The following is a 15270-nucleotide window of genomic DNA, read 5'->3' as shown; positions in this document are numbered from 1 at the left end:
GTCTACACTATATCAGTTAGAGACAACTTTACCTAGTGAGCCATCGTCCACTGCTAACGTCTACAGTTGCTGGGTGTGAGGTAAGTTCTGGAGGTTAAGTCTAAGTCCTCATGCTTGAACAGCAAGACTTTACCTAGTGAGTCATGGTCCACTGCTAACATCTACACTATATCAGTTAGAGACAACTTTACCTAGTGAGCCATCGTCCACTGCTAACGTCTACACTATATCAGTTAGCGACAGACTTTACCTAGTGAGTCATGGTCCACTGCTAACGTCTACACTATATCAGTTAGAGACAGACTTTACCTAGTGAGCCATCGTCCACTGCTCACGTCTACATTTGTTGACTATATCAGTTAGAGACAGACTTTTCACTCAGCGAAGAGAGCAAATGCCATAAATTTATGATAAAAGCCGAATGTGGCCGGTTGTGGTGGCGCACGCCGGTAGGATTTGCTGAAGGAGGCAGAGGCAGGAGGATCACGAGTTCGAGGCCAGCCTGGGCTACACATTTAAGCCGGGCGGTGGTGGCGCACGCCTTTAATCCCAGCACTCGGGAGGCAGAGGCAGGCGGATCTCTGTGAGTTCGAGGCCAGCCTGGTCTACAAGAGCTAGTGCCAGGACAGGCTCCAAAGCTACAGAGAAACCCTGTCTCGAAAAAAAAAAAAAAAAGCCGAATGTGAACGAGCTGGAGTTTAAGGGTCAATGTCAGAGAGCCTAGAGTTCAAGGTTAGAGAAATGAGGCCAAGCAGATGGCGGCGAGGCAAGAAGAGCCGGCACACCCCTGTCCTGAGAGTCTGCGTGGAGTGACGTCAGCTTTCTTCTGCTCTCTCTGAGGGTTGCCAGCCTGCAGCTTCCCTTCTCCTTTCTCACAACACAGGCCAGGGATTCAGTGGGAGGCAAAGCAGAGATCACGGAAAGACAAGCACACAGAGAGCAAAGCCGTCGGGAAGTAGTCTTGTTCCTGTTTTGGTTGCTGTGTGTGGAGGATGCGGTCTCCTTCCTGCCTTCAGAAGGCAGCTTAGTTTTGCTTAAGAGGACTGGACTGAGACAAAGTCCCCCGAGGCCAGAAATCCATCCTATACCAGCTTTAGTGCAACGCTTACGTCTCTGATATCCTTCCTCAAGTGCCCCGTCTATTTGTTTCATACAGGTGCCCGTTGAGAGTTTACAGGCCGTGGTCAGTACGCCAGACAGAATTTTGGGCCTTCACTCATCTCTTAGTCTGATCACGTAAAATACAACCTGCAATGGGTTTGCTAAGAAAGTGTGCTCACCACTGTCCCGGCCCTGGGGTCGTAGAACCGCTCCAGCAGCTGGACCACTGTGCTCTTCCCGCAGCCGCTGCTGCCCACCAGGGCCAGCGTCTGGCCCTTCTTCACCTCCAGGCTCAGCCCCTGAAGCACTGGGATGTCGGGTCGGGTGGGATAGTTGAATACGACTTCATTAAACGTCACACTTCCTTCAAACTTATCCTAAAAGTTTTTACAATATTTTTTTTTATTAAACTGATCTCACAATCATTGGAAATAAAAGTAGTACTTCAAGAAAATTTTACCACAAACAATGCCAGTGAAACATGAAATGCCTGTTGGGTGCAGTGCCGGCACAGTTTATGCCGAGAGCAAGATCGTTATCATAGAAACAAGATGAGTTACTAAAAGTCGGGCTACCAAAGCACAGCTTCTGATTCATGTAAAGTAAACACTGAGCCAAGAGCTTCAGAAAGCAGCAACAGTGTCTAAAGCGAAATTGCAAACTACAGCGCCCTGACTGAAATAGATGCGTAGACCTTCCTGCAGAACAGACTAAGCTCTTGTCAACAATATTTTGTTTCAGATATCTTCATTTTTCTTATTAATGTGCATTTATTTATCTTCATTTTTTTTGTAAAGTTTGTGTTAAAATTTTAAAGTGCCAAAAAGTTGATGAGATACTGGCAGCATAAATATCCCACCGATGCAGATGACGTCATTGTGATCTAGCAGAAAGAAAGCCTTAGGACAAAGCTCTGCCATCTGGCCAGAGGAACTTACAGGCCACAGCCCTTCTCCACTGTAGCTGTCAATCAGAGGCTGTCTTTCAAACAGGCTGAATAAGTGTGCAGCAGATAGCTTGGCTTTTGCATAGTCTGGAGCAAAGGAGCTGGCGTGTCCTAGGGCCACTGCGCCAAACACAATTGCTGAAAACACCCTGGATGGAAGGGGAGGTGTCAGAATTAGCTCCGTGGCATTCAAAGGCCAAAGACAAACTTTTAACGAATATTTGCGTGTCTGTCCTTCAACTGTCGTGTCCCAAAGCCCACACACATTTCTGTGAGATTCCAGTAGCAACGACAAAGTCTAGAAGGGAGGCAAGACCCACTGTCTCGGGCTGTTTTGTCTGTTCGCCTTCCAGCAGCAGGGCTCTGGCTCTGAGCTAATGCGACCTTCCAGAGGTTTTCACTTTCCTGAAGTGGCTCATGACTGAATCTTATCTGTCATCTCAGCTCATTTTAGTTGCCGGCTGTGCCCTTTTTAAGACTGAAGGAGACTGAAACCCCCAGGACCAAGGGGCTCAAAGAGTGGCAGATTGAATGACGAGACTACTGCCTTCCAGTTTGAGGTTTGGACAATCCTGCATCACGGGTGACAAGAGTCACCAAAGCAAACAAGTTTTTAGACATACATTTACAGACTATTTCATCTAATAGAGTATACATTCTAAGGAGTTTGCAGAGCTCGCTCTAAAATATACCAGTCTATATTAGAAATAATTAAGATCTCATATCTTTTCTGGTCACAAAGGAGCTAAAGGAGATGCCAACAATGGAAGACATTTTAGGGTATTTATAAATGCCTGGAGACGGAACAAAGGCTTGTAAATGAACAGTAGGCTACTAACAGAGTCAGAAAGGATAAAAACAAGCCCCCCAAACAGAGGCAAGTGTAGGCACAGCCTACTACAACTTGAGGGTTGCAGAAAACTAACACTGGGAAGAAACTGTCAGTGCCAACGTCAAAAGAGGAAAGGTTTCAAATAGACAACCTAAAAATGCATCCCAGGGCTTAGAGAAGCAAGAATAAGGACCTAGGGCATGGCTCAGTGGGAAAAAACTCGAATTCCCCACAAGCCTGAAAAAGGGGACAGACTTCCAAAGACTATCTTCTGACCTTCACACATGTGCTGAGCCAAATACATCTTCACCTTCTGTTTCTCCTCTTTCTCTCCTCTCCCCCTCCTTTTCTCTCTCTCTCATACACACACACACACACACACACACACACACACACTACACAATACTAGTAAAGTAAATAAGAAAGAAAAGCATGCACAAAACAAAGCAAACATTAGAAGATCAGAAAACAATAAACAGGAAACAAAATCAGTACAAATGATAAACACAACAGAGTTGGTCCTTCAAGAAAATATGAAAAACTCTTGAACTAGATTAGCCAGAAGAAAAAAACAGAAGGCCCACATAAGTAAAACGAGAGACAAGAAACTACAAACCTATCTCACTTTCAATAGTTACAAAAATAAGTAAATGAATAGCTCTGGAATAGACTTGACCAAGAATGGAAATCCACTGTAACAAAAATGCTGATTTTGGAAATTGAAAAAAAAAAAACAAGAAAAGGAAAATTCTTGTATGTTGTTTAAGGATTATATCACCCAAAGCAATCTATAGATTTATTGCAGTCAGTAGCCGCCAAAATACTAATGACATTATTCACAGAACTATAAAAAGTCTTTAAAATCATATAGAACTATGCACATAAAAATAGAATACAACTGAGCAAAAGGAATAAAGCTAGAGACAGCACCATACTTGGTTTTGGTACAAAATTCAGAGCCACAGCAACCAGGTCAGCATTGTGTTGACATAAAGACAGACTCGTAAACCAAGAGATACAACAGACACCCTAGAAATAAACCTATGCATCTTTATCAAGTGGTTTCTCAACAAAAGCATCCAAACAGATGCCAGACAAAGGGCAACCCCTATAATAAACAAAGACGCAGGCAACCCTGGGTGACCACATATAGAAGACAGACACTTGATAGCTGCCTCTCGCCTACTTAGGGGAAAGAGCCGGTTTGCTGGACTTTTGTCTGAGATCCCCATTGCATGGTCAAGGCCATGTGTTGGTTACAGAAAAGTAGCAAGCTACTTAACCTAACTCTGTTTTGAGCCTATGAGCTTCAACGACTTTCTAGTTACACTAGTCACACTCATACAACTTCCTCTGTTACATTCCATCCCAAAGTGGCTCACATACACAACCCGCCTCGTGCTTTGCAATCAACTTCACAAGGCTTCGTGAATTTTCAAGCACTCATATGATGAAAGTCTGCTGGGTGTAGTGACAAGATCAGATTTCTGTGCCTGCCAGGGTGACAGCTATAGGAGGCTAACTCCTTGATCTCATCTCCGGAGAGTTGTTTTTCCCGAGCCACACCTGTGCATACGCCTAGTGGCAGATGCCCTACGACGGGGCCGGAGAAGTCACCTTGCTCTTTTCAAGCTACTCACAGAATGACATCCTTGAAACGCATGTGCCCGTTCACAATGAGGTAAGCGCCAAACCGGAAACAGGCAGCGTAAGAAAAATACATAAATGCTTGTGAGATGCTGAACGTGATGCCATAGATGTGTGCCTTCCGCACTGAATTCCTGAAAAGCAAATGCATTTGTTCACAATTGATACTCGTAGCCGTTATCCTGCTTCTCTTACCCTCTGTCTAGCTAAAAGCACAGCTTAGCCTGTCCAGTCTGGGCTAAATGCCTGTCTTCTAGGGTATTCGGTTAAGTAGGGAAACCAAAGTATTTCTGACTTACACAATGAATCGTCTGTGGTTTTGAGAACTAAATGCACTAAACGACATGACTACCTACCATAGTATCTAGCACATGGTGGTTTTTACATTATAGCTGCTATGATACATTGGTTAATAATTCAGATATTAAACTATATTATGTAATAATTATGTCAAAAGTACCACAGATACCAATGTTATAAATAGCATTGTGATCATCTGTATATAATTTGTTTACGTATTCTTTTTTTTTTTTCGAGACAGGGTTTCTCTGTAGCTTTGAAGATTCTCCTGAAATTCCCTCTGTAGACCAGGCTGGCCTTGAACACACAGAGATCCACCTGCCTCTGCCTCCCGAGTGCTAGGATTAAAGGTGTGCAGCACCATCGCCCAGCTTGTTGATACATTCTTATCATGGGTTCTGTACACACAACAAGCTGTAGTCACATGTCAAACTTATTTCAGTTTCACAAAAGGTGGATAATTGACATTTGTATAGCTATACATCCCAAACTCTCCAAGCTAGATCCTGCCAGCCCCATACATAAGTTATTCTATACTGTTTCTAATTAGAATTGTTGCTACACTTTTTAAGATTTCTGAATCCAGCCCCAGTAATTTCTTACTCTTAAACCAGGAATTATTTGGTCAAGGAGATTCATTGTATTGTTGATTTGGGAGGCGTTGCTTGTGTACTGTGACCATGGTGTTATGTTTATTTGGGCATTAACTTGAATACTGTAATTACAATGTTACACTTAACATTATGGCTACATAATTAAGTTTTGATCAAATTAATAATTTTTTTCAGCTTTTTATTCTTTGAAGTTAAAACTACACCATAAGATAATGGGGTAATGGTGCACATACACATTAAATATCAAAGAGAAATGGTAGCTGTGTATTCTTTAGCATCATGGAAGTACACACAATGGACGAACCGGAACATGTTGAGGATCCTTGCTCAGATATTCAAGTGTTCAAAACTACTGATTCCTTAAGGCAGGTATGGTGGTACATGCTTTCCAACATGTGGTAAGCTGGGCAGAAGGATCACGAGCTCAAGGTTAGCCTAGATTGTATAACAAATTGTAGGTTAGCCTAGGCTACATAGTAAAATCCTGTAAGAAAGAAAGAGAGGAAAGAAGGGAAGATGGGTGGAAGGAAGGGAGGGAGGGAGGGAGGGAAGGAGGGAGGGAGGGAGGGAGAGAGGGAGAAAGGGAGGGAAGATGGGAGGAAGGGAGGGAGAAAGGGAGAGAGAGAGGGAGGGAAGAAGGGAAAGAAAGAGAAAAGAAAGGCTGTATCTACTGCTGTTCCAGTCTATACATCATGTTAATTTTGTCAGAGTGAAGGTGGTTTGTTTACAAAACCAGACAAGTAGAAAACAGAACACAGGGAGATTTCAAATGAGCCAACTCTAAACCATGAAAGGGGCTTCATGTCTTTTTCTTCAGAACAGCCTGGAACTGGTCCATATTTAGAAGACAAGGGAGACACTGTCCTCTGGAATAAAGCCAATAGAACTCATTCTTAAAGCAGCCTGTATACTCAAGAAAAGATAGGTTTGAACAACTTCCTCAGAGCATGCTCATCCTGAGCCACCCAGCTGAGCTACACCACAGTGACAAAGTTTTCTGTAGCCCCCGGTACCTCTTGGCCCTTAGAGGAGACCTAACCCTTACTATGTTCACGAGAGCAAAGAAAATTGAGTCGTGACATTTGATGAGATAATTATCAGAAGAGGTGATTACTGTTGAGTGCAGAGATTTCTAACGCTTTCAGGGGACAGCAGCCCAGTCTAGGAATGCAGTAGGGATGCAGCAATCAAGCTTATTACCTGTAAGGTCCATGCAATTTTTCAACATACATTGATTCAAATTTTCTTTCCTGGGTCAAGGATACAACAGTTCGAATGTTTTCTATGGCCTCTGTTGCGATCTGTAACAGAAAGACCTCAATTAGAAATAGTACTTTTATTTCTGAAATGAAAAATCTCTGTCAGATGTACTCTAAGGGTCAAGTCAATGATCTTAGATTTCTTCAAATAAAAGCAAAGGCAAAATACATTCTTTAAGACCAGGTTTCTAACGAAATTAGCCTTGGGGTTGTGTACACCGGAGCAGCTAAGTCTCTGGATGCTCATGGAGGCATATGGCTGAGGGCCAGAATGAGTTCAATCACAGCCTTTAGTGACCTCGCTTTCTTCATAGGGTAGAGTCTAGAAGGCACAATTAAGCAATGGTTTCTAGGGGTCCACTGGAAATGATGGTCATTTTTACCTGGACACACCGCTTCTTAGACAAGCTGTTTACCCAAAAGCAGGAAGGAGACTCCTGCTTGAAACTTGAAATAATATGGCCCTGTTCTAAGCTGCTGTTTAAATGAAGGAAACAAGCCTGATCCTGGTTAATTAGACTCGGGATCCTGGAGGTGGAGGCAAGTACCTGTTGTGAGGCCCTGTGGATTCAGAGGGGTAGTCATCACTTAGGGAACAGATCTGAATGTAGATGTTTGAGGAATGAAACAGATGTGCAGGGACACTTACTAAGAACACAGCCTGTGGACCTTAGACACAGAGACAAAGAGAGTATACAGCTGTGGACTTAAGAGACAGAGACACAGAGAGAATACAGCCTGAGGACCTAAGAGACAGAGACTCAGAGAGAACACAGCCTGTGGATCTCAGATACAGAGACAGAGAGAACACAGCCTGTGGATCTCAGATACAGAGACAGAGAGAACACAGTCTGAGGACCTAAGAGACAGAGACACAGAGAGAACACAGCCTGTGGACCTAAGAGACAGAGACTCAGAGAGAACACAGCCTGTGGATCTCAGATACAGAGACAGAGAGAACACAGCCTGTGGATCTCAGATACAGAGACAGAGAGAACACAGTCTGAGGACCTAAGAGACAGAGACTCAGACAGAACACAGCCTGTGGACCTTAGACACAGAGACAGAGAGAACACAGTCTGAGGACCTAAGAGACAGAGACTCAGACAGAACACAGTCTGTGGACGTCGGACACAGAGACAAAGAGAACACAGCCTGTGGACCTAAGAGACAGAGACTCAGAGCAAACACAGCCTGTGGACCTACTGCCTGCACTTGACATATATCCTTTATGTCAATCCACTTTAACCCAAGCCATCCAAAAGGTTTGCGATTTTGTTTTTCAATTTTTGTAGCCTACCCTTTGGGCATTGTCTGTGATTAGCGAGTGAATCTGCATTTCTGTTCTACAGGCATGTTCCCTGGATATACCAGCAACATGAGGATCTTACATTTTCCAGTTTTGTTTCATCAGTTTTAACATCTGTATTTCAGCTTCCTATTGTTAAGCAAGGAAAGATATTTGTTACCTTGGGCTGAAAAGGTCTATCTCTTTAGATAATAAATAATCTAACCGATAATAGAAGCAGCCAAAACGTTGCAACGTGGAAGGACACGATCTCCTTTAGCCTCAGGACAACTCTGGGGCAGTGTTACTCCTGCTCTGACAGGTGACAGAGGTGCAGGGCCTGAAGCCTCAGAATTAACTCAGGGTGTGAGAACTGCAGGGCTCCTGATGCCAAGTCTGCTGTCAGCCAGCTGCGCTGTGCTGCTCTGTCTATTTTGAGATTTGCACAAGGGGAAACTGGTTGTAAACAAATTTCCCATCAGCCCTTGATTTTCTGGGTTAACTTTGTGGTCTAGCTCTGATATTACAGGCTTCTGAGCTCGGAATATGGGATCTAGTCAAGCCATCCACAATATGAATCCGTTATTCGGATTACAAAGGGCATGCTGGTGGAGCTGATCAGTAGGATGTACATATATATTAATATTATATTTACAGGATCGCATTACAAGTGTACATATGATTTGTGGCTATAATCTTACTTTACCTTCCTCCCCCAACTGCACAGCAACAAATATTCTAAGTTTTCCTTGGAAAACTGAAATGGGACTGATGATATATTTTACCCATTAATAAAAATGTATACTCCAGTAAATGAGCACTTTCTTTAGAACAGGAGATGGGAAGGAGATCATCTAGGCTCCCACTCCCTCCTTTGATCCCAGTCCCAGGATGGTACTGCACCAGGCTGCCTCTTTATGGAGAGCAGACTGGTCTTACACTGGCAGCAATTCTCCTTCATCCGCCTTCGAAGTACCATACCACACTGCACCGCACCACATCACACCAGAAACTCCATCTAACCCCAGTTCTGTCAGTGAATCAACAGTTAATGGAGAAAACAACATTGAACCTTGACTGAACTGTTGGAGAGTAAAACAGCTTTAGTGCCTCCCAGCGTTCAAACCCGTCATTAGACTGCATGGCGAGCCGTTCATCTGGTCCCCAGGATGGCAGCTCCAGGAAGGTTACAGAGAAGCCTGAGCGGCACCATGCCCGGAGTCCCACTTCGCCACCGGACCCGGAAGCTTTCCCCGGCATCATAAGGTCTGAACAGAAGGCCAAGACTAAGAACTGAAAGTCTAAGTCTGTCTCCAACATTATTCAACTCTACTGCCTTACTTCTGCCAAAATTTCGGCAATTTTCATTGTTATAAAAATATTAACTGCCGGGCGATGGTGGCGCACGCCTTTAATCCCAGCACTCGGGAGGCAGAGGCAGGCGGATCTCTGTGAGTTCGAGACCAGCCTGGTCTACAGAGCTAGTTCCAGGGTAGGCTCCAAAGCCACAGAGAAACCCTGTCTCGAAAAAGAAAAAAAAAAATTAACTCTCTGAATAGAGTCAAGATTACTATGTTGGGTAGATTCTAGATGTTTTTATTTGTGTAATTTGCCTAAGGAAATTTTATTTTCATTCTGATAACTTTCTCTTGAGGAATGAAGACGAACTCCAAGATCGGGGGCGTGGGCAAAGCAACTGTTATTGGCTTGTTTGTTTATTTAGTTAGTTGATTTGTTTGTTTTCAGAAGTCAGCTATGGCACACAGAGTGAAGAAAATGGTACCCTCCATTACCTAAGTCAGAACGTAAGAGTGTGTTCAACAACTGGGAACACGCAGGGACAAAGTCCAGGACCCACAACACACATGCTCCCAGGGGACTCTGGTTCCAGGGCAAGGTCATGTACAAACGACAAGAGTTCTGACTGAAGCTGGGGACCACTAACCCATGGAGTGGCAGGAGGAGGGGGTGGATCTCAGGGAGAGAACCTGTCTAGTGGAAACACACCCCACTACAGCCCCAGTCTCGGGGGTTTTGGCTGCTGTTGTTTGCTCTGTTTATTTTGTGATGTGTTCCAGCATGGCCTTGAACTAGTGGCGATTCTCTTGCCTCTAACTCTTGAGTGATGAGCGTACAAGCACAGGCCACCACAACTGGCTTTAATCTTACCATTTTACGCCAGCCACTTAGAGGCAGTCACTCAACTTCAAAGTCTGTCTCCATGTTGGGTGGAGACACTGACTCCCCCCACCACACACACACACACACACACACACACACACACACTACACATAGCTGTAATGAAGATATTCAAAGTGATGCTTGTGAGTGATGCTGAGGTTTGTACTAACCACCTGCTTTACCCCCTAAGTTTTCACTACAGAATGATGTTTACATCCACGAGGACAGATGTGTCCTTGGACACAATCTGCACCTTACCATTTTGAATGTGCACGCATTACAAATCAAACGTTTATGTGTGGATTCAGACCCACTTAGATACCTATAGAGACTGAGGTGGTGAGAGTCTGGCATGGACTTGCTTCCTGTCCACATCCCTACATTTGCAAACACGAAGAATCTGGCTCGGCAGGTCAGAGTTCTTGCTCTGAAAGCGCAAGGCCTCGGTTCAAATATGCAGCATCCACGGAAGAAGCCCGTCACCCCAGGGTGTGGGAGCAGAGCAGGCCGACCCTGGGGGTTCACTGGCCAGTTCCTCTAAGCACAGTGCTGGGACCATCTATCAGGGAATAGGTAGAGAGCAAAAATGACCACACTCAATGTGCTTCTATGGTCTTGCACACTTGGCACTCGTGTGTGCATGCATGTGCACACATACACTTGAGAGGTGGCATTATCATCTGCCTCACAGGACGACCGTGATGATAGTAAGAATAAGTTCCTATATGTAGTATGGTTGTCACACAATCTCTATTGTCACTACACATTAGAACCACAAAATAAGGAATGACTGCCACCTGGTGGCTGCTAAGTTTAACAATAAAAATAACAGTGGTGTTGGGGGCGAGTGTAGGCAACAGGCTCTTTGTGACTCATCCAAGTCTATACTCTGCCTTAAACTCTTTTTCCCCCTAGAAACAGAAGCAACTCTTATTGAAAACACCATGGTAAAAGACTAGTCAGGGCTACAGAGAATAATTAGACTCTGTAGCCCTGAGAAAAGCCTACAGGTTTCTTTTGATAGCCAAAGGTTACACAGGGCAGATTTTGAGATTTAAAGCATCACGGTGTCACAGTGGCTTGGGACTGCTGACAGCTGCTGAAGCAATCGGACCGAAGGTAAAGCTACGCTCTTATCTATAAAATAGTGACTTTTGTTCTATCAGTGACTTCAGGATATACAGTTAAGATGAGGTGCATCTGGGCAAATTTGGAAGATCTTTATAGCAAGTTCTGCCTGGAAGCTGGAAGTTTTGCACGATCCATCCCATCTTTGAGTTTTAGGCATTACCGATTCGGTAAACACTTTGCACAGGTTGTATGGAAACAGTAAAGGTGCCAGTTCAAGCAAGGCATGTCCACAAGCAGCACGTGCTAGCTGGAACCCACTTAACTCACCTTTCCAGCGGCTTCCAGTTCTTTCTTATCTCTCTTGGCATTTCCAGCCAACATTTTCATTTCCACAACTCCCGAGACAGCAACGAACGGGACAACCGATAACAGCAAAAGTGTCAACTGCCACCCGTAGATAAATGATATGATAATTCCGGTTCCAAGGTTGGCTGTGTTCTGTGCAATTAAAGCCAACCTGGTTCCCGTGGCCTTTAAGAGAAGAAGAGTAAGGCAGCTGGGTGAAGTTCCAAACCATGGGTTCCTGCCTTCGGCTGCCTACTCAACGTGAAGGGTTTCATTACTCAGTAAACCCACGCTTGGGCCAACAGGCTTCACTCTCATCCCTTCAGCCCGTGAATCACCTACTGTATGGATAAACTGTGAGATCTCTCTCTCTCTCTCTCTCTCTCGCACACACACACACACACACACACACACACACACACATACACATCTTTTCAAAGGGGAACCTAAATCTCAGTAATATAAATAAAAATTTGGTTCAGTTAGCAGACAGAAATTTATACTCTTCTAGAAACCATAATACATGAGACCATTAACCATAAACCATACTGTGTTTGAATTAGTCATTTGCACAATTCAGAAAGCCAGGACCACTGTCATGGGCAATGCTGTCATCTCCCTGGTTCACCCTTTCCCTTCTCTCTTACTGTGGAATGAGGGAACTTCACAGAGTAGGGAAGCTGGCCAGAGAACCATTTTCTTTTGAGACAGAAATTGCCTCAGGCTTGAGCGTAACTTATGAGCTGTAACTAGTTCTGGAAGGGGTTTTCATTTGAAAGATGAGGCACAGATGTATGTCCTTTCCTTAGATGGGAAACACAGAAGCTTCTAATTCTAATTGCTATTGGTTGCCAACCAAGAGATCAGCCTGATGAAGTCAATGCCGAGGAGGCGACTCACCAAACAGACAGAAGGAACCTGGGGTCTCTGACGCCAGCAGATCATGCCACCCTGAAGTCTAAACTTTCCCCTTGCTGTTCATGATAGTTTCAACGAAATGCTCTACTATTTCCAACTGAAAGTATCTTTTGAAAAATGTTTTTAGGGCCTTGTACACTGCGGGCAATCTGTCCACCAGTGAGCTATCCCACACCCTCACAACCCCACACCCCCGGCTGGAAGCATCTCAAGAGATGGAACAAACAGGTTCACTTTATCAAGGAAAGGCCGGCAGAGCGCAGCCTACGTACTCCTTGGACTTGCGCAGCATCCGTGGCGAGTCTCGTAGAAAGGGCTCCGGTGCTGTTTCTGTAATCGTCAAACCAGCTCATGTCCTGTGGAATTAAACACGCCTTTAAATTAGCCCGCAGCTAAAACCAGCAGAAAAAACCATCTCTCCGGGCTCCAGTGAGAAGAAACAGCCACTCTGAGCACCCCACTGCATACGCTCTAGCCACAGGTCCTGACTGCCTCCCATGATAGGAAGGGGTCTCTAGTCAGAGATAAGGAACAGATTCATCTGCCAGCTCCGCCCCAAAGCTGGACTCCTGCGGCTGTTCCAGCTGCTAAGTTGTCACAACTTGAGCTAAGGACAGCTCTGCCCTGTAGGGTAACTTCTTTCCCACTGAACAGATACTTTCAGCTGGAAATAGTAGAACTTAAAAATTGTAAACAGGGAAATTAAATGCTATACTTCTGCTTTATTTTGTCGAAACAAGGACTTTAAAAGTGTATCTTGTATTTGACACAATTTATAAATATTTATTGGCAGTATCTTTTTACTGTCATATAAAGTTATTTGCCTCAAACAGCAGGAGTTTGAAAAGTTCCCAAAAGAACTCATCACTTCAGATGTGCTCAAAATATAATGCCTGTTTGTGCCTGGTGTGGAAAGAGATGCGACCAACTCAAGTCAATTGGCTTCCTCTTTCTTTAAAGGAGAAACATGTGTCTTCATATTTCCCACACACCCTACCCCAGAACGAGAACTTACATAATAAGTCACATTTTAATGAATTAACAAGTGAAATCAGCCTGGAAACAGAGCTCAAGGCAAAACAATAGCTCAACTTCTAGCATTTGGGAAAGCCTCGGTAGAAGGCCAACTGTACCACATGAACGTGGGTGCTACCAACTACTTTCTCCTTTGTACAAAGACACCTTACAGTCTCCAAAGACTGGCCAGTGTCTGTGCAAAATCCAGGAAACAGATACAGGTACTGGAAATAGAGTATCCGCACAGAGACAGACAACTGTCTGTCTTGAAAAGCCTGCTCCCATGAAGCTCCTGAGATGTCACTGGCTAGTTCAAGACTAGGTCACCAGGACCCTCGTCATTCCTGGTATGGAAGTCTCAGAGGGGGTATATGACCATTGGAATGCCAAACAAAGCAGGCAGAGTCTTAAATCTAAACACTGGGTACCATGTCCCATGCCCTCACCTGCCGCAGCATCGCTTTGAAGGCCATGGACCGCAGTCTTGTGGTGAGAATCTCGCCAGCTTTCCCAAATGTGAAGCCCTGGGGGAGAGAAAAAGGCTCGGGTTCCTTTCGATTCTCATGATTGTCTTCTCACAACTGCATGCATTCACGCTGATTTTACAGTATCTCTATGTCGATGCAAATAATGCAGGCCAACTTAAAACGCAGGCTCTGCAGAGTCAGTGGCGTGTGCTGGAACAGTAACACCGAAAACCTGTACGTGTCCCGTTTCAGCTTCTCTCTCATTTCGAGAGCAGCATCCCAGTAACCAAGATATCGCATTGAACTAGAATGTTTGTTGTGTTCCTAACACTTCGAACATAATGAAACCAAAAAAAAAAAAAAAACAAATTCTGCACAGAGACACACTTTGGCTGCTGTGCTGTAGAAAGAGGAGATTCCCCTCCACTGGCACAGCCCCACCTGCTCCCGGAATAGCCAGCAATTAGGTTTCACTTCCTCTCCAAGTCTGCCTGCCAGACAGTTTCCCTCTCCCTAACAATGGTGTCCAAGCTGGAGAGGAGCCCAGACGTCCAGAGCTGGCCTTGCTTCTGGAGCACGTAGCGTGGTTGGGCTCCAGCAATGATGCTGTGAGTGCCGGGCAGGCTGTGGCGAAAGCTTGTGAGGGCACACTGCAGGACTCTTGACTAAGCCAGGAGCGTGAGTGGGGCACAAGTGCCTCCCAGGGTCCTTGAGTAGGACAGGCCTCTCCTCGCCTGTCTTTGCTGGAGGACTGCTGCATGCTGCCCCATAGCTCCTATAACTTCCAGAATTCCGCTCCCCAGAGAGCCTGGCACCTCTGAGGCGCTCCTGACAAGGCAATGATTTCCAGATAAAAAAAAAAATCTCATCTTGCCATTACCTCTGACTCCATAATGAAAAGGGAGAAGCATGCTGGGCATGACTAGTTACATTCCGCTCGCACCCCTGATTGTCTTTGAGAACCCCGTCATTCCCACTGGATTGACCATGGCTTGGGGAAAGCTTAATTCGGTAGAAAAGAAAAACAGGTACCAATTTCTTGTTCTTGTCTACTTGTCTGAGTCAGGACTTCACTGTGTAGTCCAGGCCAACCTCTAACTTGTGATTCTTCTGCCTCAATTTCCTGTGTGCTGGGATTATAGATATGTACCACCTGCCTGGTTTTGACAAGCTTTCCTGGCCTGGTTTATAATATATGGATATAAATGTATGTCCTTTCTAATAGTTCGCCAATTAGGAAGGAAAAGAAATTCAAAGTTACTTGATATTGGGGAAAGTAATAAC

At 44.7% G+C, this 15270-nt stretch overlaps 1 protein-coding gene across 1 annotated transcript in view; it reads right to left on the bottom strand.

Annotated features, from left to right (window-relative positions):
- LOC121434725 (phosphatidylcholine translocator ABCB4) overlaps nt 1-15270 on the bottom strand; it is a 53077-nt gene that overhangs the window by 5966 nt on the left and 31841 nt on the right. The window contains exons 18-24 of the mRNA XM_041633646.1: nt 13966-14043; nt 12775-12858; nt 11567-11770; nt 6641-6741; nt 4520-4660; nt 2040-2196; nt 1281-1478 (exon numbers count right to left, since the gene is read on the bottom strand). Of these exons, the coding sequence (XP_041489580.1) occupies nt 1281-1478; nt 2040-2196; nt 4520-4660; nt 6641-6741; nt 11567-11770; nt 12775-12858; nt 13966-14043 (963 nt within the window). The remainder of the gene's footprint in view (nt 1-1280; nt 1479-2039; nt 2197-4519; nt 4661-6640; nt 6742-11566; nt 11771-12774; nt 12859-13965; nt 14044-15270) is intronic.

Source organism: Microtus oregoni, unplaced genomic scaffold, assembly GCF_018167655.1.
Source record: "Microtus oregoni isolate MIOR12 unplaced genomic scaffold, Mior012 000044F_ref0000062, whole genome shotgun sequence".
NCBI lineage: Eukaryota > Metazoa > Chordata > Mammalia > Rodentia > Cricetidae > Microtus > Microtus oregoni.
This window is presented reverse-complemented; position numbering and strand designations above follow the sequence as displayed.